The sequence below is a fragment of the Ochotona curzoniae genome, unplaced genomic scaffold, assembly GCF_017591425.1.
Source record: "Ochotona curzoniae isolate NIBS_2020 unplaced genomic scaffold, NIBS_Ocur_1.0 contig_1976, whole genome shotgun sequence".
NCBI lineage: Eukaryota > Metazoa > Chordata > Mammalia > Lagomorpha > Ochotonidae > Ochotona > Ochotona curzoniae.
Window position 1 is genome coordinate 1,102,164 of NW_024465279.1, and position 26,119 is coordinate 1,128,282.

The following is a 26,119-nucleotide window of genomic DNA, read 5'->3' on the forward strand; positions in this document are numbered from 1 at the left end:
ATGGCGGCGGCGGGAAGCGGACCTAGCCCGGGAGCGGGTTCCGGCCCGGGCCCCGCGGCGCCTGCGAATGCCCCGGCGGCAGAGGACGGGGAGACGAAGCCGGGGGCGGCCGGGGCGCCGGCGGTGGCCGCCCCGGCTGCAGAGGGGCCTTCGGCCGCTCCTGCCGTGGAGCCGAGCGCCGGGGAGGCCGAGAGCGGGTGAGGCGGCCCGCGCGGCCGCGCAGGGCGGGAAGGCAGGACCGACCCCGTCTCGGGCGCCCTCGGACCCGAGAACGGCGGCGGCCAACGGCCGTCCTCCCGCGGTCGTGCCTCCATGCTGCACCGTTCCCGGCGCCGGCCGGTGTGCACGCCCCGGTCCCTGGGAGTCTGTCACGGGGTGGCCGCAGCACCCGGAGTCCCCGGGCGGGGAAGGTGGAGGAAGGGAGCCGCGGGGGAGGCTGTCCACCCCTCCGAGCCCTGGGCAGCGGGTGGAGGAAGGGAGCCGCGGGAAGGCTGTCCCCACACCCCCACCCCCGAGAGCCCGGGGCAGCAGATTGCGTGCTAGTGGAGGAAGGAAAGTGCGAGAGACTGTCCCTCCCACCCCTACCCCCTTGCCTTAAGAGCCCGGTGCAGCAGGTTGCATGCTGTTGGAGGAAGGGAGCTGCGAGGAGGCTGTGTCACCCACCCACCCCGCCCCCGTGAGCCCTGGGCAGCCGGTGGCATGTTTGTGGCGCTCTCCTCCTGGGCCAAGGGAGACTGCACTTGGGGAGCCCCTTTGAGCGTCCCCGTGGGGGTGTCTTCTGGTTGCATAGGTCTTGCTTTAGTACCTTGAGCATCCACTGTGCAAACAGACTTAGCTTTAAAAAAAAGAAATTTAGTTCAGCAGCATGGGGGGTTGGCGCTTGGAGGCTGCTTTGTCTTGCAAATTCTTGGTCTTGTGTTTTCCTCATCAGGGAGGCCAACTTGGACGTGAGCGGGGGCTTAGAGTCGGAATCGGCGAATGGCAAAGACACACTAGTGAGTATTTTCCCTCCCCTCTGGATGCCTGGCACGGCGGTGCCAGGCAGGGCACTGACTCGGCTTCTCTGATGGCCCCCGCCGCCGCAGGAGGCTGCCGGGGATCCCTCCGAGGTGATGGATACCCAGGCGGGCTCCGTGGACGAGGAGAACTGCCGGCAGCTGGGAGAGGTGGAGCTCCAGTGTGGGATCTGCAGCAAGTGGTTCACGGCTGACACCTTCGGCATCGACACTTCGTGAGTGCTCCTTTGTTTTGTTCGGGCGACCTTGTAAGATTCTGGCAGAAAATAGACCTCCGGGTGCTCAGCCCTCGGAAGTATGCCAGCAGAAGTTAGTGCTTAGTGTTGGAGCAACAACTGCAGGCGGCATTTGAAATTGAGTACGACCATGGCAGAGTGTTTTTTTTTTTTTTTTTTTTTAAAGATGTGTTTTTATTGGAAAGGCAGGTTTTACAAAGAGATCTTCCATCTGCTGGTCCACTTCCTAAATGGCTATAGTAGCTGCAGCTGGGCTGGTCTGAAGTCGGGAGCTAGGAGCTTCCTCCATGCGGGTGCAGGGTCCCAAGGCTTTGGGCCGTCCTCTGCTGCTCTCCCAGTCTTGAGCAGGGAGCTGGATGGGAAGTGGAGCAGCTGGAACACGAACCAGTGTGTGCAAGGCGAGGATTTAGCCTCCAAGCCATTGCGCCGGGGCCAGCTGATGAATTCCGAAGTTGATCCTTTTGTCAGCAATATCCAGATGGCCCTGGACAGAAATGAGGCTCCCAGACCTGTCTCGAGTTAAGAGCCTTTTCTGGTGACTGACTTAACATCCTGATAAGACGAAGACCTGTTTGCTTGTTCCAGCAAATTGTCCGACGGCTGGCAGGTGCAAACACTAGCTCCCTGTGGGAATAGCTGTACTACAGGCAGGCTGTGGTGTACTTGGAATTAGCAGCAAAGACCATCTCTGAATATGACCCTGTTACACTGGAATGGGTAGTAAGGAAATATTTTTTTTTTTGAAAGATTGATTCGAAAGGTGAAGTTGCACAGGAGCTTCCATCTGTTTCACTCCCTCGCTGGCCACTATGCCTGGGCCCTTCACTGAAAGCCAGGAGCTTTTTCTCCTCCAACGGAGGCAGGGTGCACTGGGGCTGTCCTCTGCTACATCCCCAGGGCACCATTTCAGAAAGCTGCAGGGAAGCCCGCCCCTCAGGCTGCTGTAACTGCTTCCCTTTGTTATGTGCTTCCTGGTTAATTAGAGGGTTTTAGAAATGCTAATAGTTCAGTTAGCACATGTCTGGTAACCCTTGAGGAAGAGTTTCAAAAAGAAAGTCAGTGCTGAGAAATTGATCTTGGTTGGAAAAAAAACGTTTGAATGTGCAGAGAACTTCCCTAGCTAATCTAGACTGACCAGCGCAGGAACCTAAAGGTAAGAATGTACTTGCCTGTCCCGGAGAGGGCCCAAACCGGACCCTGCACCTGTGTGGGAGACCTAGATGAGGCTCCAGGATCCTGGCTTCAGGTCGGTGCAACTCCAGCTGTTGCGGCCACTTGGTGAGTGGATCAGCGGATGGAAGATCTTCCTCTTTCTCTCTCCTCTCCTTTCCAATAAAAATTTAAAAATCTTTAAAAATAAATAAATAAATAACCGTTAAAAGGACAGAAGACTGCTGGGGTGGACAGGCTGGGAAATAGCCTGCCGGGAGAACAGGAGGGGGTTCAGCACAGCTCTGAGTTTGGGTGCCTTTGGTGAGATCCCCATGTGCACATAGCACAGTCGTCCACAAAACCCCTTGACCTTTCCGTGTCCTGTTTGTAAGCTGTGTCTGGATGAAAGCCCCAGTTCCTATTGGGGCATGTTCCTCCTTAAGTCCTTTGCTCTCCCCTGGACTCAGATCACCTGGAAATGGGCAGGTGCTGCTTTTGCCTCTCGCTGGTGTCATCTTGGGTGATGGCTCACCCCTCTGGCTTTCCTACATCTCCTCTGTGCGTTTCAGCATTATTGGCACCTTGGAGAGCCATGTCTCGGGCTGCCTGGTCTCTGCAGCTGGCCTGGCAGGCTTCTTCACAGACGCTCAGTAAGGTTGACACACTCACTGGGACATGAGAGCCTTCCCGGTGCTCAGTAAGGATGACACACTGGGACAGGGTGCCTGTGAGAGCCTTCCTGATGCCCGGTAAGGATGACACCCTGGGACAGGGTGCCTGTGAGAGCCTTCCCGATGCCCGGTAAGGATGACACACTGGGACAAGGTGCCAATGACAGCCTTCCCGATGCCCGGTAAGGATGACACCCTGGGACAAGGTGCCTGTGAGAGCCTTCCCGATGCCCGGTGAGGATGACACCCTGGGACAAGGTGCCTGTGAGAGCCTTCCTGATGCCTGGTAAGGATGACACCCTGGGACAAGGTGCCTGTGAGAGCCTTCCTGATGCCCGGTAAGGATGACACCCTGGGACAAGGTGCCTGTGAGAGCCTTCCCCGTGCTCAGTTTGGTCCTCTGGATAGCTACATCTTACTAATTTTTGCTGGCAGAAAATTCCAGCTGTTTGTGAAAATGTAGTCCATCTTTTGGTTTAATGACATTTTGAGATTAAAGGTATGTTAAGTATTTGAGTTTCACAGAGGGGAGCAGCTTCCTGTTGTGCCGGAGTCCAGCTCCAGCTGAGTTCGGAACTCGCGAAGGGTGCGTGGATGAGGCGCAAAGAAAGAGAGAAAGAAAGAGACGGGCCACTAGTAACTCTTCATCATCATAATGGACCACGCACAAAAGCTGTCCGCTTTATTTATACAAAATCAGTCAAACTCTGGCTCAGACTTTTTATGTCATGGTCAAGTGGGTGTTTCTAAAGATAACTCTGCCATTTGTTTCACCTAAGGCTAGGATGTTAACCACCTGGTGCCTGGCGCCTGGCTAGGAAAAGGTTTTCAATAGATGATGCATATCAGTCAGTAGCACATTCCTACCACAATTACTTTACAGCTAGGTCTTGAGACAGTCAAGGAAGGAAGGGACCTAAAAGATCAAAGAAAGAGGGAAAGAATAGATTCCACTACACCTGAAGACAGAGCACCCTTGATTAGCATAGGATCAAAAGGGGAGTTAGCACCCTTGATTAGCATATTGCCACAGGATACAGCCCTAAAAGCGATAATAGCTCTTTGGCTAAAAACGGCACCAGCAACATTAGCTTCTAAGTTCCTATTGATATTAAACAGTAACTCCGCAGAGGCAGGCAATGCCTAAATAGATTACAGAATTCTCAGTGGGGTTGTCCGGTGTCCATGCAAAGGGAGGCAGAGCTGCATTCAGGTGTTGTAGAGACATCTGCCGGGCCTTGCCACACAGCGGGAAGTTCCTTGCGGCCTTGCCTGCAATAGAACGATACTCTTCACACCTTCCTGTCTTCCACATCCATCACACGGACCCCAGCACTGTTGGTTGATGTCTCAGTCAGTTCATTGAGGCCATTGTTGTGCAATAGCCAAGTTGAGCCTCTGCCTGCAGTGCCAGCATCCCATATGGGTGCTGGTTCAAGTTCCAGCCGCTCTACTTCTGATCCAGGTCCCTGTTAATGGGTCTGAGAAAGCAGTGGAAGATGGCCCAAGTGCTTGGGCTCCAGCAGCCATGTGGGAAACCTGGAAAAGGCGCCTGGCGTTTGGCTCTGGCCTGGCCGTTTCGGGAGTGAATCAGTGGGTGGAAAATGTCGCTGTCTCCCCACCCTTCTATCCCTCTCTGCCTCTGATTTTACCCTTCTCCCTCCCTCTTCTCTTGCTGTAACTCTGCCTTTGAATAAATTTAGAAAATTAAAGATTAAATCTTAAAAAAAAGCTGACTGATTTGTACAGTTCTACTTTTCCACAGATCCTGTCTGCCTTTCATGACCAACTACAGTTTTCATTGCAATGTTTGCCATCACAGTGGGAATACCTATTTCCTCCGGAAACAAGCAAGTAAGAACAACTTAGCGTTCGAAAATGATTGCCGGGTTGGGCATTGGGTGCAAGCAGCTCAAGTTGCCTGTTGGGGTGCTGGCATCTCATGTGCTTGGTTCAAGTCTCAGCTGCCCTGCTTCGGCACCAGCTTCCTGCTGACATGCACCCTGGGAGGTAGGAGGTGCTGGCACAGATCCTTGGCTGCTTGTCACCCAGGTCAAAGACCTCCCTCTCTCTTAGTGTGTGTGTGGATGGGAGGGGGCTTCAAGGCCAGAGGAGGGAAATATGTAAAACATTTTATATATGGTTAACCTTTTAAGAAAGATTTATTTTATTGGAATGTCAGATTTGGGCCATCCTTGACTGCTTTTCCAGGCCACAAACAGGGAACTGGAAGGGAAGTGGAGCAGCTGGGACACGAACCAGTGCCCCAAGCGCATGCAATGCAAGAACTTTCACTGCTAGGCTACTACACCAGGCCCGAAAAAAATATATATATTTAAATAAAATTAACAAAACTTTAAAAATGACTACTGGGTAAAAAGGGAAGTGGGCTTACAGAAGCAGGAGATGGGTTGCCTAGAAGCTGCCAGAACTGCAGTGGGTTTTGGGTCTCAATCGCCCCTGCCCGTTTCACATCGGACAATGACTACACTGCAGTTATTCTGTGGACTGTTGCTCTGAATGTCCCTTTGGTGACAGAAACCTTCTCTTCTATTTTGTTTTTGGTAGACTTGAAGGAAATGTGCCTTAGCGCTTTGGCCAACCTCACCTGGCAGTCCCGAACACAGGATGAGCACCCAAAAACTATGTTCTCCAAAGATAAGGTAGAGATGGAACAGATGCATTTGCAGTTGTGCTGGAGAATCCCATTGAACAAGTACTTCCCCCCAGGGTTTAGGGCTGTAGGACTGTAGGGTAGTGAATGTGTTACTCTTGCCTTACAAGGTTTGCCAATTTCCTGTCCTGTGCTCACCTTCGTTGTCAGGGGGTGGACGGTTCAATAGTTTTGGCTGGCTTTACAAAAGAAAACAGAGAAGCCAGCTTTGTGGCGCGGTGGGTTATAGTTGGTTGCAACACCAACACCTCCTACCCAAGTGCTGGTTGGAGTCCCTGTTACTCCCCTTCTAGCCCAGCTCCCTGCTGCTGTGCCTGGAAACACAGCGGCGATGACCCACGCACTTGAACTGCTGCTACCCATGTGGGAGACCCAGACGGCAGTCCTGGTTCTTGAGCTTGACTGATCCCAGCCACTGGCTGTTAAAGCCGTCTGGGAGAGAAAAAACAGGTGCAAGATATCTTTCTCACAGTCTCTGTCACTCTGCCTCTCAAGTAAGTAAATGTTAAAAAAAACAGTAACAGAGTTACCCCACAGTAATCAGATCTGAGATGAACCTGCTCAACCTGTTTTGTGATCTTTAGATCCCTGTCAGTCTTTGCAAGGGAGAAAGGAGGCCACTTGATTTTTATCAAGAATGATCCTTTATTTGTTAAACTGAAAAGCAAAGTGAGTACAGTCAAGGCTCAGAAGTAGATTACCAGCCAGTTGTTGAGTCTTGGCGCATGTGACAAACATGCAGAGTGAGTTTCAGCCTGATGGCCTGCGCAGTAGGGTCTAGGATGCGTTCCTCCTGCCAGTCCACCTGCCTGTGAAAGTCCTGTCCCTCTCTCGGCCAGAGCTTCCTTGCCAGTCCTAGCTTCTAGCCTTCCACACATACTGTTGCAGATTGATTGTAATGCTGTAGAATTTGAAAAAGCCTCACCAGTCTGTCAGAAGCCAGGTAGTGTCTGGATTGGCTTGTCAAGATCCTTGCGCACAGAATTTTGTATCTAATCTTATAAGCCAGGACCTCAGCAGAAAGCTCGCCTTGTTTCCTGTGTTAAAAGTGCCGTAACCTAAAATAATAAATGAAAAGAAATCTGCCTTTTAATAAAAATAATTTTTTTAAAAAAGTGCCATAACTAAAGGAGTGTTGTGATTAAATGCCACAGTTTTCTTATTTTCTTCCAGCAAAATTACTGCTCTGAAAATTCTTACACCTAATGGGAAAACTTCGTTTCTGTAGTAAATGTCCATTTATTTGTCACCTAGTCTCATCAGTAGCTAGCATTTTGGTATATGTCATTTAATTTCCCATATCTGTATTCTTTTCAAAAGATTTATTTTTCTTGGGAAAGCAAATTGTCTTCTGTCCACTGGTTCACTCCCCAAGTGACCACAACAGATGGAGCTAAACCAGTCTGGAGCCAGGAGCCTCTTTCGGGTCTCCCACCTGGGCACAGGGTCGCAAAACTTTGGTCCTTCCTTGACTGCTTTCTCAGGCCACAGGCAGGGAGCTTGATGGGAAGTGGAGCAAAACTCACGCCCGTGTGGGATCCCAGCATGTGCAAGGCAAGAACTAGTCGCCAGGCCCACATGTCTGTTTTCTCCGAAACTTTGAGACTGCATTGTGGACAGTGTACCTTCCCGTTCTGTTATGCAATAAGAAAAGGTCAAGTTGAAGTACAAATCCTGTGATTTTTTTTTTTCAACGTGTTTGGAGTTTTGAGTCTGTGGTCCAGTTGAGGTGGTCCCAGTCCTGACTGCTGTGTATGCCAGCCAGTGCGAGGTCCAGACCAGTCCATCGCCCACATCAGCCAGCACACATAGTGACGGTTGTAGTCGTGCCATCACTTCTGTCCCCAGCCCCGTTCCATATGCAACCAATGGATGCTGTGTCCCAGCGCTATCTTGTCCACACACACTCGGCATGCACCAGTGGGTATTGTTGCTTAGCCCAGCCTGACTCTTCCCCTACAACTCGGCTCACCTGCAGACCAGTTGATATTATATCCCTGCTCAGCCTGGTTTGCCCCAGGTCCCACTTCCCGCCCTACCAGTGGGAGCAATGGCCCATTTGGAGCCCCCACAGCCCCCTACCATGCTTGTCCCCCCTGACACAGAGTCTTATGAGTGCTGTTGGGGTGCTGCAGCTCTGGCATGGCTGCCTCACCACAGCATTTGCTGCTGGCTGTTGCAGCCTCACTCTGCCAGACCTACCCCTGTCTGATGCTCAGCCCAGTTAGTGTGAACTGGCTGATGGGGCCCAACCTGGCCTGTCCTGCACCCATCCAGGTTCTCAGATCTGCCAGTGGGTGTTATGAACTGGCCCAGCCTGGCCTACACCAGACCTCATTCACACATGTGTCGGCAGGTACTGTAACTTGCTCTTAGTTGGTTCTTGTGCTCATGTGCAGGGACTGTGTCCTGACAGAGGCGTTCTTCAAGCTCTATCGGGTTACCTTCCAGTGCCAGATCTCACACACTGGTGGATTCTTGGCCTAGCCATATTTACCACTTACTGCCACTTCCTGGCAGTTATAGCAACCTTGCCTGACCATCGCACACCCATTCTGGCTCATACTATTGGGTGCTACAGCCCAGTCCCACCTGGCCCAGACCCAGACCCAGCTCTCGCATGGCTCAGTGGGTGCTGAGACCTAGCCCAGCTCATCCTACGCCCACTCTGACTCTCAGGAGCACCAGTGAGTGCAGGAGCCTAGCCCAGTCTGACACACCCCAGACTCGCTCCACACCCATGCTGAGGGATGCTGCAGCCATGTCCATCCCACTTCGCTGCCCCCGTTCTAGTTCTCAGGCTCCCCAGTGGGAATCTCAGCCCAGCCCCTCCACCGGGCCTGCTCCTAGCCACAGGTTTGCATGTGCCAGTGGTTGCTCTGACCTATCCTGTCATATCCTGTCCCCCAGCTTGGCCTTTGCCATCGCATGATGGCGCCCTGCCCAACCCAACCACCCCCAAGTCCCAACTCTTGCTGGTGGGTGCTGTAGACAAGCCCTGCTCAGCCTGCCCCCAACCCTGGCTTTCATGTTAACTGATAGGGGTGAAGAACAGGAAAGGAAATGTGCAGAGCGCATTGCTGAGGGAAGATCCACCTCAGTCACAGGGCAGGCTGCCTGCAGAGAGGCCCAGGCAGAGGGCTCTCCAGCAGGTGGAGACCAGCTCGGGAGAGAATTTGGGAGTTGGCTTCCGGTTGACAGCCACTTTCCATTCCAACTCAGTCATAAGCCTGTGGACTTGTTTGTTTGCTTTTATGTGTAGACTTGTTTGAAAGTCCCATACTGTAGCCATTATTTGTATGCCATCAAGCAATTCAAAGACTAAACATGGTTTTTCTTTTTAGTATTACAAGGTCTTAGAAAATATTGCTGTTTTCTTTGAGTGTAACTTTGAAAGCACTTATAAGTGATTTCATGTCTTCTATTTTCAAAATTAGGATATTATACCATTTATTGATAAATACTGGGAGTGCATGACAACCAGACAGAGACCTGGGAAAATGACTTGGCCCAATAACATTGTGAAGACCATGGTAAGTAGACTGCAGTTCATTAGAACTGACGTTTAGAAAGCCAGTGTCATTTGCAGCAGTTAAATGCTATTTCATCTTACTTGGAAATAATAATGTGATGTCCAGGAAAATGAGAATAACATAATATTAAATTTATGAGTGTCGTATTTAATTAATTGCAAACATACTCGTTGTTGTTGTTTTTTGGCAAGGCAGATTTACAGAGAAGAGAGAAGGATCTTCATCCACTGGCTCACTGCCCAAGTGTCCTCGATGGCCGGAGCTGAGCGGATCAAAAGCCAGGAGCTTCTTCTGGGTCTCTCATGCGGGTGCAGAGTCCCAAGGCCTTGGGCCATCCTCTGCTGCTTTCCCAGGCCACAGAACAAGAGCTGGATGGGAAGTTGAGCAGCTGGGACATGAACCGGGCCCAAACTTACTGTTTTTCACATGCTAAATCACATGCTTCACATGCTTCCTGTCCTGCTGTTCCACTTCAGAGCCAGCTCCCTGCTGATGGCCTCTGTAAAGCATTGGAAAATGACCCAAGTGCTCTGGCCCCTGCACCCAAATGGGAGATCTGGATGAAGCACTTGGCTTTTGCCTTCAGGCTGGCCCAGCTCTGGCTGTTAGGGTCATCTGGGGGAGTGAATCGGTGGATGGAAGATCTCTTGTCTCTCTTTGTCTCTCCTTTCTTTCGATCTGACTTTGAAAGTAAGTATCACAACAATGATTTTAGACGATGAAGCCTCTGTCTACTGCATGTTTAGAAATATGATTTTGCACTGAAATTAGAGACTGGTTTTTTTTGGTTATGAAAAAGAACTCTTAGAATTTGAGCAGCTGAGGAAGAAGGTGGTCCCAGTGCTGTCATCTCTTCAGGGTGGGGTAGGGAGGACTGTGAAGGCCCTGGGTGCTCCCCAAGGTCTCTGCGTCTTGGACTGGCTGATGGTTACGTGGAAGTTTTCTCCTTGGGGAAAAACAGCACTGTGTGGGAACTCCCCATTGTAGTTAGTGATAGTCACCCATTGTGTGCCTGTAACTATGAACTCTCAATCTGAAAAGAGGTTTCTGTTTTAGAGTAAAGAAAGAGATGTGTTTCTGGTAAAAGAACACCCTGACCCGGGGAGTAAGGACCCTGAAGAAGATTACCCCAAATTTGGGCTTTTGGATCAGGTATGTTCATGTGCCTTGTCTGGTGGTCTTTTACCCACGGGGACTCCCAGTTAGTGGCTGTCACCGTGTGTAGGAGCCTGGAGTTTTGGTTTCACGTCTGGTCCTTCCCCTAAACCTAAGATGAAGAAAGGGTTTGTCTGTTAGGAGCTGTTGTAATTTCTAGCATCCCTCACAGGCCAGACACAGTTATCGTCTGCATTTTGAGTCCCTCCTTCAGTTACCTTAGTACAGCCAGACCAAATGGTTTCAAGGAACCAAACATCCCTCACCCCTGCCCTGAATGTCCCAAACCTGTGCAAATCATTGTTCTGATTTGTAGCTTTAATTTCCTCATCTGTAACACATAAGACAATGCCAGCTCATTTCCAGGCACACATTTTGCCCTTAGCTGCATTCTTTGTTGTGGAAGAGTCTGCGTCCTACTTCTGGCCTAACAGGAAGAAGAGCTCCCATTTGGTGGGACCACGCTTGGCCACTCACATGGTCCAGTCTTGCAGCTGTGCGTTTAAGTGTTTCCTCGGCAAGCTTGGATCGTTGGAGACTTCCTCCTGGAGATCCCCATCTCTGTCTCTCAGAAACTGAGAGCTGGCCCCCCCTTTGGGGGGGGGGTGAGGACAGGGAGAGCTGGCTTCCTGTGGAGGGGAGCTCAGGTGTCCTCTTCAGGTTGAGTGGTCCGTTCCTGTTTGTTGCCCACCATCCTTGACTGGCTGCAGCCCTCATCCTTGGCCTCTGCAGCGTGCGGGTCTGGGACCCCGTGAGCATTGACTGCTTGGGTCCTTGGATTCCATTCTCATTCTGTGAGAATTCCCCTTGGTTTCTGAGCATTGCCAGATGGCCATGCTTCCATAGGCTCCCTTTTTAATGACATCTTTCTCCTGCCAGGATCTTAGTAACATTGGCCCGGCCTATGACAACCAGAAGCAAAGCAGCGCTGTGTCCGCCAGCGGGAACCTGAACGGTGAGTGTCACAGCGTCTGCTTGCTCAGACACTTGGAAGCTGCTACCTACAAGTGGACCAAAACTTGGGCTTGCTTAGGATTGACCCTTATCCTTGATATTTGCTACAGAGCTTTAAAGTCTGTAAGCCAACTTTGAGGAACTGTTGAGGTCTTTGACGGATGGAAATGCGGGAGAACTTTTTGTTTGTTTGATCTTGAGTGAGGCAGGTTTATTGTGAAACAAGGTGCAGTGTTAAGGTTAGACCCACTGTGCATTCAGATTCCCCCTGTGTATCCTCCTTGCTTAGTTCAGAACAAGTCAGTCACTCTCCACTGTCTTCCCATCATTCAATGCTCACATGACTGACCGACTTCCTGTGTCCGTCTCCCAGTTGCTCGTGCCCTGACACCTGCACTTGCTCACCTCAGGTGTGAGCATCTGTTTCTCTGGGAGCCCATCAGTGGGTGGGGGGGGATGGTGACGTGGTGAGACTTGAAAGGGCGAGCCTTCTGTTCCTCTGGCTCGTGGCATCCCTAGCTTGTCGGGGTGGCAGCACCTTAGAGGTCTGCTGCTCCCGGCTGTTGGGGGTCCTTGGGCGGGCGGGAGCAGCTGACTGTGGCTCGTCTCGCCACGCCATGTTCCTCCCCTGTGGTTGTTAAAGCCTGACCAATACATGGTGCCACTTCTGTTCTTCCAGGTGGAGCCATTTTGGGAGGTGCATTCCTCCTCTGTCTTCTTTCAGCCTCTCAGACTTAAGTATTTTTGTGCTTTGGAAAATGCTTCTTGCTGCGTTGTGGTAGAAGCTAAAACCGAGTCATTTTAAGCATTGTGGAAATGGTGGCAGCAGCACTTCTGAAGCAGTAGTTCCGGTTTACTGTTAGCAGTTAAAGGCTTATATGTTGTCATATTCTGCCTAACCCGGCCAGCGGTCACCTCAGTGTTGCTTTCAGATAGAATTAAATGGCAATAACGAAGATGTAGCCGTGCTTTTATCACGAACTCAAAACTAGAGAGATGCTTACGGTGCAATGGCTTAAGCCACCTCTGAGGAGTAGGGCTAACATGTGATGTGTTTGTACAAGGAGCTTCTGCGCTCAGCTGGCCCTGGGTATGCAGAATATGATCGCCTCCATGTTTGGATCCGTTTCGTTGCAGCAACACTGCTGACACTCCCCAAGCTTGCCCCTAATCGAGACGTACTACTCTATGCAGTGGTTTCTACAAAGGTGTTTTCCTGCAGTTCAGGGACATTTTCTGGAAGGGGGAAAAACAGAACTATTTGAGAGAAACCAGTAGACCTGGACCAAAATTGCAACGTACCTCATTGAAAACCACACAGGGGAGGGCTCCCTGTGGCCACAAGGCGAAGCTTAAATTTCTCTGTATGAAATGTGACTTCCCTGTTGCTACTACGTTCTCTGAATTCCCACGCCAAATCAGTCTTAACTAAATGTCATGCCTCAGCACGGTACCGATCCAGATGGTATCGATGAGTGAGTGCGGCCCTGCCCGCGGCTTTCTAAACTTCAAACCTTCCTTCTTCAATCCCGTCCAGCTAGGACGGGTGTCCAACAGCACTGGAGAGAAACACCTTTAGAGTTCTTTCTGTTTACCCACGTTGGATGTACCTTTGTCTTGTTCCGTACTCGAGTCACGTGCTTCCGCGGGCTCTGTAGCTCTGTGTGCAGACTCGCCACGTAGCTCCAGCCAGTGAGCGTTGGCGGGGTCGGTCTAAGCAAGTTCCACACAGCTGCCTGTGTTCGTTTTAGCTGTGGGTGTTTGGCAGTCTGAGCGAACGAAGATGCATTTGTGTCACATCCCTACCTTGTACTAGCAGCTGTGATTGAGAAAGGAGGGGTGCAGCCGGGACAGGACGATCCGCAGGGCTGTAGCTGAGCCTCTGGCCGGAGACGCTCGGCGGGGGGCCCCGTCACATCCGGAGTGGAATCCCACCTGCTTTGAGGCAGGGGGTGCTCCCGCGATGCCACACAAATGCACGTGGACTGTGCTCCCCCCGAGGGGCTCTGTTCTCACCCACTGATGATGCTGTGCCACCTTCTCTTCAAAGGGGGCATCGCAGCGGGCAGCAGCGGAAAAGGACGAGGAGCTAAGCGCAAACAGCAGGATGGAGGCACCACTGGGACCACCAAGAAGGCCCGCAGGTGGGGAGGGGTCTGGCCCTGCGAAAAGCCTTAGGGAATTGGGGTTTAAAAGATGCTTCTTCCCTCCTCCCCTAGCTTTGAGCCCTTTAGACAAGGTAGCTCTAGAAAGAGACCTTGGAGCAGCAGCCTCTGGAGAATGCTTCTAGACGCCAGGGGAGGGAAGGAAGCCAGGGCTTGAGCTCAGCTTTCTGCCCCACCACTCTGCTTGCTCCCCTCCCACTGGCAGACCCACTAGCAGACTGACACCTCTGAGAGTGCCAGTCCTGCTGTATCTCCTGCCTCTGTGGACACGAGCAGAGACCACCCACGGGCCCCTTGTCCCATCTGCGATAACCTAATATGAAGCACTGGCTCGATTCTGCAGACCTCAGTGCATGCTGAAGGCCCTGGAGCGAGCAGCCCCTGCCCCAAGGACTCCATGTCTCCCTGCAGACCAAAACCCTCCTTGCCCAAGGAAGCTGTTCCTTGTCATTCCCTGTTACACCTGCAGAGGGCAGCATGGGGCCTCTGTAGCATGGAAAGCATTTTCTTTGCCTTTGCTTATGTGTAAGCAGGAAACCCAATGAGTCAGCTTCTAGCAAAAGCGGGGGCAGGGCTTTATAGTGTCCTGATTGTCCTTTTTCCTTTCCACAGTGACCCTTTGTTTTCTGCTCAGCGCCTTCCCCCCCACGGCTATCCCTTGGAGCACCCGTTTAATAAAGATGGTTATCGGTACATCTTAGCTGAGCCTGACCCCCACGCCCCTGACCCCGAGAAGCTTGAACTTGACTGCTGGGCAGGAAAGCCTATTCCTGGAGACCTCTATAGAGCCTGCTTGTATGAGCGAGTTTTGTTAGCCCTCCATGATCGAGGTATGTAAGGTATTGGTGAGTGTATGGACCTGTGCTGCTCTGCTGTCAGCAGCATGGTTGGATCTAGAATTGAATATACATCCTGGTCTTCCATAACAGATTAACCCAGAATGTGCAGGAGTTGTCTCCTGTAGATACTAGCCTGTGTGTTTGGGTGCGTGCACGTGTTTTTGTTTGTTGTTTTTGTTCTTTATATTTGAAAGGCAGATTTACAATTGGCTATCTACTGCTTCTTTACAAGGTGCATTAGAAGGGAGCTGGATCAGAGGGGAGCTGCAAGGCTGCGAACTGCCCCTATGGAATGCTGGTGCTGCAGATGGAGCTTAACCCACATATTGATAAACAGCACTGGCCCCTGAACTGATTTTAAGCATACAGTAAAACTAATAGAACTTCTCTTGAGGATAGCTCCTATTCAACCACAATACAGTTACCAAAACTCCTGTCGCATTTCAAAGGGAGAGACCAGGGGAGAGAGATCTTCCATCCACTGATCACTCTCCAGATGCCCTCAACAGCTGGCTTGGGCCACGGGGAAGTTGGTGCGTGAAGCCCAGGCTGGGCCTCCCAATGCGGCAAGGACCCTGGCGCTTGGCTCATTCTCTGCCACCTCCCAGGGTGCGCGTAAGCAGGAATTCAGAGGCAGGGGAGCAAGAATGTGAGCCACTATGCTCCCCAATTTTTTAAGTAATCTTACTTTTGACTATATTTTTCCATGAGCTTTTTAAAATTATTGTTTTATTTGAAAGATTCTCCGTACAGCAATTCACTCCCTGAAATGCCTACAATAGCCGGGGCAGTGCCAGGTGATAACTGGGAGCTCAGAACTGCATCGGGGTCTCCACAGAAACCCAGGGCCTTGGACCATCGTGTGCTGCCTTCCTGGATACATTTACAAGAAGCTGGATCTGAAGTGGAGTTAGCTGGGGTTTTAACTGACACTCCTAAATGGGATATAGGCCTCTGAGGCAGCTTGCATTACTACCCGTCAATTCCCATAACTCCAGCAAAGTTTTGTTTTGTTTTGTTTTGTTTTGTTTTTAAGATTTCTTTATCTCTATTTGAAAAGCAGACTTTTTACAGAGAGAAAAGGAAAGTTAGAGAGAGATCTTCTGTCTGCTGATTCACTATCCAAATGGCTGCAATGGCCAGAGCTAAGCCAATCCAAACATGGGAGCCACCCAGCTTCTTCCAGGTCTCCCTCCTAGCTACAGGGACCCAAGGGTTCGAATCATCCTCCACTGCCCTCCCAGGCCACCACAGAGAGATGGATCAGAGTGGAGAGACTGGGACTGGTGTCCATATGCAATGCCAGTGCCACAGGACAGGGAATTAGTGTGCTGGACCACTGTGCTGGCTCCAAGATTGATTGTTTATTGAAGATTTTATTTTTATTTGAAAAACAGAGCTACAGTGAGAAGGAGAAACAAGTTTTCCAACCTTTGGTTAACATCCCAAATGTCTACAATGGTGGAGCTGGGATAGCCAAGAACCAGTAGTCTCCCAAGTAGGTGTGGAGGTCCAAGCTTTCCCAGCTCGTAAACGGGGAGCTGGATCAGAAGCCAAGCAGCTGGGACACTAATGCCCACGTGAGGAATGGCAGTGCTGCAGTTGGAGTGTAGCCAACTAGGCCATGGCAGCAGCACCTCTTATTATTATTTTTTTTAATGTTTATTTTTATTGCAAAGTCAGATGTACAGAGAGGAGAGACACATAGAAAGATCCTCTGTCCGATGATTCACTCCCCAAGTGACTTCAATGGCTGGTGCTGCGCTGATCTGAAGCCAGGAGCCAGGAACTTCCTCTGAGTCTCCCACGCAGGGTCCCAAGGCTTTGGGCCATCATCCACTGCCCTCCCAGGCCATAAGCAGAGAGCTGGATGGAAGCAAGGTGGACTAGAACCCGCGCCCATATGGGATGTCGGTGCGTTCAAGGCGAGGACCTTAGCTGTTAGGCCACCGCACTGCAGCCCCTCTTAAAAGATTGTCAGACATACCGTTGTATTGTTTACTTCCCTAATTTAGTAATCTGTTAATTATGTAATGTCTGGTCGGTATTCAGATTTCCATGTTGTTTAAGATATCCTGCTTGGCACCAGCATGGTGGCAGAGAGAAGCTTCTGCTTTTGGCGCTAGTGTCCCATGCTGGAGTGCCTGCCACTCGGCTTCTGCTCGGGCTTCCTGCTGATGCACCTAGAAGTCGGCAGAGGTTGGTCCAAACCCTTGGGCACCATGCCACTTCCCTGGGAGATTAAAACAGTTCTCTTTACCTCTCCGTGTCACTCTGCCTCATGTGTATCACTAAGAACAGTCTCAGAATCAGATCAAATTAGACCCAATCAGATCTAGAGATTCCTTGTATTTGTAAATCCATTATTTCTTGGATTTCCACTAAAAGCTATCATGCTAATGTGTGTTGTTTTAATTTTGTTTGTTTCTATAGGCTGAGACAGGGCAGATGGTATCCCGTCTGATTCATTTCTCGTCCCTGCTCCAGCTGGAGGTGGATCAGGTCCAAGTCAGGATACTGGGGCTCGATTCAGATCTCTGAGATCTCTTGGGCAGGAGCCCAAGTACATGAGCCCTGATGCCATGTGTTCAGGGCATCCCTTCACAGGAAGCTGGACCTGGACCAGTAGGCAGTCAGTCTGCGATGTGGCTGTCCCCGGCAGTGTTTAACCCCTAAGGCAAACACCTGCCCCCAGCTAGGCAGTGTGAGATGCGGTGACCCTGCGGAGTGGTGGATGTTAGGTGGTGCTGAGCATACTTGGGTCGTAGGTATTGGCCACGCAAGTGATCTCAGGGGTTAGGAAATGAGAATTTTGCTTTGTTGTTGTTTTTAAGTTTTTATTTTTATTGGAAAGGCTTATGTGCAGAGAGTAAGAGAGACAGAGAGGAAGATCTTCATCCAATGATTCACTCCCCAAGTGACCACAACTTTATCCGGAGCCTCTCCCAGGTCTCCCACATGGGTGCAGGGTCCCAAGGCTTTCGGCCATCCTCGACTGCTTTCCCAGGCCACAAGCAGAGAGCTGGATGGGAAGCAGGGCCATCGGGAATAGAACCAGTGCCCATATGGGATCCCAGTGCATGCAACACGAGGACTTTAGCTGCTAGGCCACCAAGCCAGGTCCGGAAGTGAGACTTTTCTTCCCAAACCATTATCCAACATGATGACCTGTCACCTTGGAGAACTTCAAATCTTTCCTTATAAACCCCTGCATACCCAATTGCCTTTATGCTTAGCAGTGTAAACCACACGTGTTTATGATCTCTGCCTTACCAAGAAGGAATATGGGAGTGGCTTATTTGGGATCTCCGGAGGTTGTGCTCAAGCCCCTCTGACCACCGTGGCCAGGAGTGACTGGAGCTGCAGGATCTGTGGCCCAGGTGACTCACACGCCAGGCCCCCGTGCTCATCCTCCTCCATGTCTGCTGACTCATCGTGCAAGGAATGAGAGACAGCTGGGATGGGCAGTGTCCTGTTATGGCCTGTTCTCTGAGCTGGACTGCCCACCTCAACTTGTTTGTGTCAGAGGTGTGTCGCCAAGTCCAGGCCACACTCAGTGGACACTGACTGAAAAGGCACAAAGAACTTGGTGGTAATTTTTGAAGCTCTGTGCTTACAAAGCCAGCACGTGAGCATTCATTGCTGCCGTTTGCCCTGAGGTCTTTCCACGAAGCTTAATGTGGGAAAGAGTTCGGCTGCATCATCTCATTGTTGGGGCTCCTACGTCTTCCTGAGTCTGCATCCGACCTTGCTAACCTTGATGCTCTTAAAGAAAATCATACACAGTTGTCTTGTTGAGCAGCTCTGTGTTCAGGCTCCTGGAGTTCATTGTGAGCTGTGTCCTGCCTCTTGGGCAGGTGCGCCAGCAGCTGATGCTCTGCTACACGCTGACCATGCATGCTCACGCATGGTTTTCCTCTGTCCCCTTGGAGGTGCTGCTTGGGTCATTTCACCACTGTGACGGCTTCTGAGCTTCTCCAACTGTCGGGATGTGCGCCATAGTTACTTCTCTCCTTTTTGAAAAGAGGAGATTTATCTTTTAATTTATTTTTATTGAAAAGGCAGATCAGATTTAGAAACAGATTTTGCATCTGCTGCTTTACTGCCGAAACAGCTTCAGTGGCCAAAGCTGAGCTGATCTGAAGCTAGAACGCAGGAGCTTCTTCCAGGTCTCCCACATGGGTGCAGGGTCCCAAGGCTTTGGGCCGTCCTCGACTGCTTTCCCGGGCCATAAACAGAGAGCTGCGTGGAAAGCGGGGCTGCTGGGACATGAATTGGTATGCATATGGGATCCTGCTGCTTGCAAGGTGAGGATTTAGCCATTGAGCCGTCATGTCGGGCCCCTTTTTCCCTTTTGTAACTAAGTGTTTTGTGAGGAGGTAAGCCACTTCATATCCTATTAACACTGGATAATGTTCCAAATCCAACACGGTTAAGAAGTAGCAGCAATGGGGTAATCGGCTTACTTTGAAGATCATATGTGATGTAATGTGTTGACATTTACAGAAACAGAAGAGCATACAAGGAGGCTTAGAGTCTGAAATTAGGCCGTTTTGATGTGCCTCGGGTAAAATGCCACTTGGAGGGCCCAGTACAGTGGGCTAGCAACTAAAGTCATTGCCTTGAACGCGCCGGGATACCGTATGGGCACTGGTTCTAGTCCCAGCCGCCTCACTTCCCATCCAGCTGTCTGCTTGTGGCCTGGGAGAGCAGTCGAGGACGGCCCAAAGCCTTGGGACCCTGCACCCGCGTGGGAGACCTGGAAGAAGTTCCTGGATACTGACTTTGTATCTGCTCAGCTCCATCTGTTGCGGTCACTTAGGGAGTGAATCATTGGATGAAGATCTTCCTCTCTGTCTCTTCCCCTCTGTATATCCGACTTTGCAATAAAAATAATAAACCTTAAAATTTTTTTTTTGCCACTTAGAATATGTGCGTATGTGCCCGTGAGTTGCAGCTCTGCCCCTGCTGTCATTTCCCACTAATGCACGCTCGGGAGGCAGCAGGTGGTGGGTCACAGCTAGTCCTTGCCTCTCCTTGAATTACATTCTTGGCTGGTGATGGCATCTGGGGAGTGAACCAGCAGATGGAAGATCTCTCCGTGTGCATCTCTCTGCCTTTCAAATAAAGTAGAAATGGAAAGAAAGAAGTTCCTGAGCTGCTGTTGCAGACACCTGAACCCAGCACTGTTGCTGAGTGTTTTGTGCATTTTCACTGGAGTGTAACGAGTTGGGCTTTTGGTGGCAGCTGTCACAGGGGCCCCCACTGAGTCACAGGCGTCTTCTGTTGTGACCCTCATGGCAGCTCCCCAGTTGAAGATCTCTGATGACCGGCTGACTGTGGTTGGAGAGAAGGGCTACTCCATGGTGCGAGCCTCTCACGGAGTGCGGAAGGGCGCCTGGTACTTCGAAATCACTGTGGATGAGATGCCGCCCGACACTGCTTCCAGGCTGGGTTGGTCTCAGCCGCTAGGTAAGAAGCTGGCCCCTTAGTGAGGTGGGCATCGCAGTGGCCAACAGCCAATGGACTGGCTAGCCAGGGCTTCACACCTGGGGTGGGGATCGGGTGCAGCGCCAAATAAGGTCCCTGGTGCCTGGCTCTTGGTAGCTCCTAGAGTATGCTTACAATCTTTCCTTGCAAGAAGTAGTTTGTAAGCAGTTTTACAGAATTCATTAAAAAATACCTAAGAAGGGATAGAATGTTTTTCCTTCGGCAAATCAGAGTTGTCCTGCAATCCTCCGACTTCCTGTGTATCTCTTTATTGGGACAGGCAACCTTCAGGCTCCCTTAGGTTATGATAAATTCAGCTATTCTTGGCGAAGCAAAAAGGGAACCAAGTTCCATCAGTCCATCGGCAAACACTACTCCTCGGGCTACGGACAGGGGGATGTGCTGGGGTTTTATATCAACCTTCCCGAAGACACGGACACAGCCAAGTCATTGCCCGACACGTACAAAGATAAGGTGAGTTGAGTCCTTCCCGTGGCCCGGTGCGCATCCTGTGGTGACCCACAGTTGACTATCTCCCAACCTTGGATCAGGAAAGGTTTCAGCTGCTACAACAAAGATGAGGAATGTAAAGAGTCAGTTCCTGAATACCCCTCACCTAGATTCTCCTGCTGATCGGTCACCTGCCCCAGGTGCATGTCCCCTTGTCTGACCTAGGTCATTACTGAGACAGAGTGTCGCCCTCGTCCCCAGGGTGGTTTCTCAAGCCCTTTCCGGTCAGCTTCCCACCCCAGCCCACAGAGACAAGCAGTGTTTGAATTTTTCTGCTCATCATATCTTAGTTTCTTGCTGTTCCTGAACTTTAAACAGATGTATGTGACAGATAGTCTTGTACCTGTTCTAACGGTTGGGCAGAATGCTTTTGGGACTTATCCATGCTGTTGAATGTCTCTGATTTGTTCCTTTGTATTCTGTAGTACTGTTCTATTTCATTGTGTGAAGGGGCCATGCGTGTATCCACCGTCCTGTGAAGGGACTGAGGGCCAGAGTCAGCTGCTCGTCACTGGAACGAAGCCCTAGAGCAAAGCTCCTTGCGAGGGAGAAAATACTTCAGCTTGGTTTGGGAGGCTCACAGTCCCACCCCCGTGATCCCATGGGGCTGGCGTCTGATGAGGGTGTGAGCAGGCAGTGGCAGAGTTTGTGTGCCAAAGAGCCTGGAAGCAGAGAGCGACCTGCCCATCCAGGGACCTCTCCATCCTGAGCCACCATGAGGAGCCATCCAGCTCCAGCCCACAACACAGACTCCCCTTGCCACCCCCAGAGTCCCACCTCTCGACAGCACAGCTGGACTGAGCCTGCACTTGCTGCTGTGTGATGGGCTTTTATAAGTATATTTATTTCTGCGAATTTAAAAAAAACACCTTTGGGCACCAGCCTTAAACCCCAAAGTTTTACTTTTTTCCATAAGAATATCCACTTATTCCAGTGTTGTTTGTTAAACTCTCCTTTGGATCTCTTTGGTGCCTGTAAGTAGAAATCAAATGACTGAGTATAGATTTACTCTGGGCTGGGTCCCCCTGAGGTGTGTGTTGTGCTTTAGGCAGGGACCGCAGTATCTTGATTCTTGTGGAGGGATGGTGCAGGGACCACCTGGTGAGGGACATGAACCTGGCCCCGAAGCATCCCTGTGGGACAGATCTCAGGCTTGGTGGATCTGCTCTTCCAGCACAGCCACCCGGAGAGGCATGAGTCCATCGGCCAGCCTCTCTCCTGAGAGCATGGCAAACTGAGGACCACACAGGTCTGCCCTCTGGGGGCTTTGTCTGCAGTGCGCCGTGAGTGTGGCCCTTCCAAAGGAGCACATGGCACTGAGTCCAGCAGAGTCAGCCACAAATGAAAGTGCTGGGCAGACAGGGCTCGGCACTATTTGCCCGGGACCAGCTTCCCCTCTCCCTTAGCCATGGTGGTGTAGCTTCTGTATCAATGTGCCTTTCCCCACTCCTCCTCAATTTTCAAGGCTTTGATCAAGTTCAAGAGTTACTTGTATTTTGAGGAAAAAGACTTCGTGGATAAAGCCGAGAAGAGCCTGAAGCAGACCCCCCACAGTGAGGTAAGTGTTGCTCTGTGCTCGGGGGTCCCTGTCTGTCCCTGCACTGGCCTCCTGCACACCATGTGGGACACATGTCCCGCCAGCAGCACTCGGAAGGCCAGTGCAGGCAGCACCACAGAAAGTGGCCTTGTGCCCAGCTCCCTCCAGCACCCTGCTCTCCTGCCTGGCCCGGGTGTGTGGCAGCCATCTGTCCATACCCAAGCCGCGAGGGCCTGGGAGAGGAAAATTCTGAGCTGACAGCATGTGGCCGTTAACCTCTTCAACCTCCGTGGGCAGGCATACAGAAGCGTGCAGGAAAAAACACTGTCAAGGGGTGATACAGCCAGGAATACAAACAAGGGCAGGGGGCAGGGGGAGATAGCTTCCGTTGGAAAGGGCAGGGAGTGTTATCGGAATACTCTGCATGGGTGTGGAGTGGCCGGGAGCGGACAGGGTGTTTATGAGAGAGGACTGGCTACCCTGAAAGAACTTGCAGGGAGGAAGCAGCAGTCGTGCCCTGGAGAGGGGCAAAGGCCACAAAAGGGCCGCCAGGTCACCACTGAGTTCCTGCCACTCATGTGGCACTGGGACCGAGGTCCCGTCTCCTGGGGAGTGGTATGTGAGAGCCTGAGGTGGTGTGTGGCCCAGCGGTCTGTCACGACCTGGGCCACCTGCATCCCTTGCAGCAGAGGGCCTGCTCCAGGCCACCTGCCTATCGCACAGGACCTGAGGAGTAGCTCCTGCCAGAGTCAGTGCCTGGCTCCCAGCTCTAACTGGCCTAGCACCGCTGGCCTCTGCAGGCATCGAGGGAATGAGCCGGCTCGTGGACCATCCCCTTTCTAACTTCTAAATAGAAATAATATAAATATTTAAAAGAAATGATGCAGGGAAAGGAAGACCTCCCTCTGCGTTTAAAACAAATAAAATTATATTAAAGATATCATCAATATGCAGCATCTATTGGGTTATTCCTGGAATGCAGTGTTGTCACAGAGGCACATGGAAAGTTGTCTTCAAGTGGGTGATTTTTGCTTGCTTGTTCTTTTGTGTTGACATATCTGAAGTGCAACCATGGTTTTTGTTTCAGATTATATTTTATAAAAATGGTGCCAATCAAGGTGTGGCTTACAAAGACATCTTTGAGGGGGTTTACTTTCCAGCCATCTCACTGTACAAGAGCTGCACGGTACGTATCCAGGTTCACCTGTGAATCAAGAACTTGCAGGAGCTAGGTGTCTGGGCTGCTGAGTCACTTGCCAAGTCAGGACTGGAAGAGACTCACGGTGCCATGGGGAATGCATTTGTTAGGGCCAGAGCCTCGTGGGGATTGTAGCATGTTTACAGTGGATGCGATTGGTTCCGTTAGCATGCACCATCCACCCCTTGGATTTGGTGGGGAATGCCAGCCACCCTGGATGAAGTGTATAAAGTCGGGACACGGTTACTTTGGAAAGTTCATTGAAAGTGGAAGTTGGAGCCAGCATAGTGGGTGCAGCCACCAACCTGCAAGACCAGCATCCCGTATGAGTGCCAGTTTTGTATCCTGGTTGCTCCACTTCCCATCCAGTTCCCTGCTGACAGCCTGGGAAAGCAATGGAAGGGTACCCCTGGCGCTCACACGAGAGACCCAGATGAAGCTCTGGGCTTCAGCCTGGCCCGGCTTGGCTGTGACTGCCGCTCTTCCTGCTCTCTGCAACTCTGATTCTCAAATGAAGACATCCTTTTAAAAATTAGTGTTGGTAAATCTGGAGTTCCGGGTACAGTTGCTTCCCGAGGCACTGTTCCCATGAGCTTTATGAAGGCTTCACGTGGTGTGCATTAATTGGTAGGGGATGTGTGTGACGTTCACGTAACTTGTTTCCATTGATTGTTCTTTTCTAAATATTATTCTGAGAATTTCTGTGAGTAGGCACCAGTGACAGAGTCTTGGTCTCTAGGTACAAATGAGCACCGGCCCGAGGCTGTTGGCCACTTGCAGCAATAGCACTGTATGCCTTTCTCGTGGGACCTTGAATGTCACTATGAGCGAGGCCTGAACTTCAGATAACCTTTTTCCTGTCCTTCTGTGGTTTTTCATGTCTAATTGGATCAATTCTGTGCCAGGTTTCCATTAACTTTGGGCCGTGCTTCAAGTATCCTCCGAAAGATCTGGCGTACCGCCCCGTGAGTAGCCCCGGCCCGCCCCTGCTGCCGCTGCGCCCCATCCTCCCTGTGGCCAGCCGGGCTCACTTGGCTGACGCGCTCCCCTTCCTCCCGCAGATGAGCGACATGGGCTGGGGCGCCGTGGTGGAGCACACCTTGGCTGATGTCCTGTATCATGTGGAGACCGAAGTGGATGGGAGGCGGAGCCCCCCGTGGGAACCCTGAGCAGCCCTCCTTGCTGCCAGACGGGGACTCTGCAGAGCTGGCTGCGTGGGCCTGCGGGGGATGGCCTTAACCTCCTCCCCCTCCGGTGACCACTCCTCCTGTGCGTGCCAGAAGCCAGCAGCCGCCAGCCCCAAGATCTGGTAAGCTCCCTGTGGACCTGGTGCCGGGCCGCCCCATGCCTGCCGGGCCCTCTCACATCACCTGTTTGTTGAGATGTGAACGGCCCACCCAGGCAGCTCGCTGACTTGAAGCCATGTCTTGTGTGGACATTGCCTCCATCCCACCTGGTTTTGGGCTCGGGCCGAGGACCTGTTTCTGAGGACAGCCGAAAGCAGTGGCCATGACCTCCATGCCCATCTAGAAGCTGTTCCCTCGTGGTGTACATTGGGTTTCGGGATTAATTGAAATCCAAGCCTCTGGAACTACCAGGTGTCTAGTACTGTAACTGGGAAAGGCCCTCATCGGCAGCTTGAACACAGTACCCTTCCCTAATAAACTCGTTCTCATGTCTGTACAGCGCCTGGGTCCCCTGCAGGTCCCTTGCTCTGTGGCCACAGGGTCGCAAGTGTGGGCAGCATGAGCTAGGAGTCACAGGCCTCAGCCTGAGTTTCAGTCCCTCTGCCACCTGTGTCCCTGCCCCGCCTCCCCTCTCCTTTGGCCAAGTCAGATACCCCTTCTGCCCTGTGAAAGTTGCCATCTGAAGAAGCCGAGCAAAAATTCCCAAGGGCTAGCAGCCTCCCCTCTGCTTTTCAAACAAAGGCATTGCAATGTGCAGGATCTTGCCCTACCTTGTGTATCTTCCTCTCTCACAGCTGACAGCTGATGGGCAGCATTCAGACTTCTAACATGCAGGGGTGTAAGGATGGCCCCCCATGGGGCTTTGTGCAGTTTCCCCAGCCCTTCTTAGACACTCTGGCCCGGGGTGTTCTGCCCCCAGGAGCTCCCTGGTGGGTTCCTCTCATTGGCCTGACTGTATCCTTTAGCAGTGACTGGCACACTGGCCTCTACCCACTGGGTCTCCTAGCAGGAAGCCCACACAGTGGGTCTCCGCCCGCTATCCGCTGCCCCTTGCATCTTGGAGTTGGTGTGAGCCAGCCCTGAAGGGCATACCTTGGTGTGGGAGGTTGTTAACTGATCACAGTTGGAAGGACTCCAAGAACATGAGGCTGGTGATGTTCAGTGAAGCCAGGGGAACCGTCTGTCCTGTGAGCATACCCGTTCCACCCAAGTTGCAGAATTGGGTTTGTGTGCAATTAGCTTTCATTAACTGGAGGTCACAGAATGATGTTTTTGTTTAAAAAAAAAAAAAGAAAGAAAGAGAGGGAGTGTGTTTGCTTTTGAGGTTTATCTGAGGGACTCAGCAAGGGCCTGTCCACCCCATCTGCTCTCCCACATGAAACGGCTTCTGTAATCCAGTCAGCGCTGACAAGACTCTCAATCTCTTGAAAAAGTACTCAAGTGGGGAAATCTCCACAAACGCCAAAGACCCCGGCACACAGACAAATGAGAAGGCAGCCCACAGCCTGGTGTTGTCGGAAGCCCTTTTATTCACGCAGCCTGTTCTGGGGAAGCCAGAGCCGGTGTAAGCAGCCGGCCTCTTCCCTCTGCCCGTGGCCACAAGCTCTAAACTCTGTGACAACCTCCCTCTCCCTCGGAAGCTTCTGGATCAACTGTTACATTAGCCATTACCAAAAAGAAACAAACAGAATAAGTTATGATAAATAGCTGTGTGACTTGTACAATTTTAGGACCTTAATAAATACCAGTGTTTCCAGCACTATTGCGCCTGTCCTTCATAAATAAGCTAGCGCCCTGATGGT

At 51.5% G+C, this 26,119-nt stretch overlaps 1 protein-coding gene across 3 annotated transcripts; it reads left to right on the forward strand.

Moving 5' to 3' along the window:
* On the forward strand, window positions 1-26,079 carry ASH2L (ASH2 like, histone lysine methyltransferase complex subunit). Of its 3 annotated transcripts, XM_040970294.1 has the most exons (17): window positions 1-197; window positions 932-995; window positions 1,086-1,231; window positions 4,841-4,929; window positions 5,644-5,738; window positions 9,187-9,282; window positions 10,339-10,434; window positions 11,317-11,392; window positions 12,071-12,088; window positions 13,442-13,535; window positions 14,169-14,386; window positions 19,700-19,867; window positions 20,166-20,359; window positions 21,861-21,953; window positions 23,020-23,118; window positions 24,036-24,095; window positions 24,192-26,079. In XM_040970294.1, exons 1-17 carry the CDS (start codon window positions 1-3, stop codon window positions 24,297-24,299), a joined length of 1,911 nt encoding a protein of 636 aa, XP_040826228.1. In that variant the 3' UTR covers window positions 24,300-26,079. The 3 variants fall into 3 exon arrangements, with proteins under 3 accessions (XP_040826228.1, XP_040826227.1, XP_040826230.1); XM_040970293.1 differs by lacking the exon at window positions 12,071-12,088; XM_040970296.1 differs by lacking the exons at window positions 1-197; window positions 12,071-12,088; window positions 23,020-23,118 and having other exon boundaries at window positions 572-995.
* The last annotated feature ends 40 nt before the right edge of the window (window positions 26,080-26,119 follow it).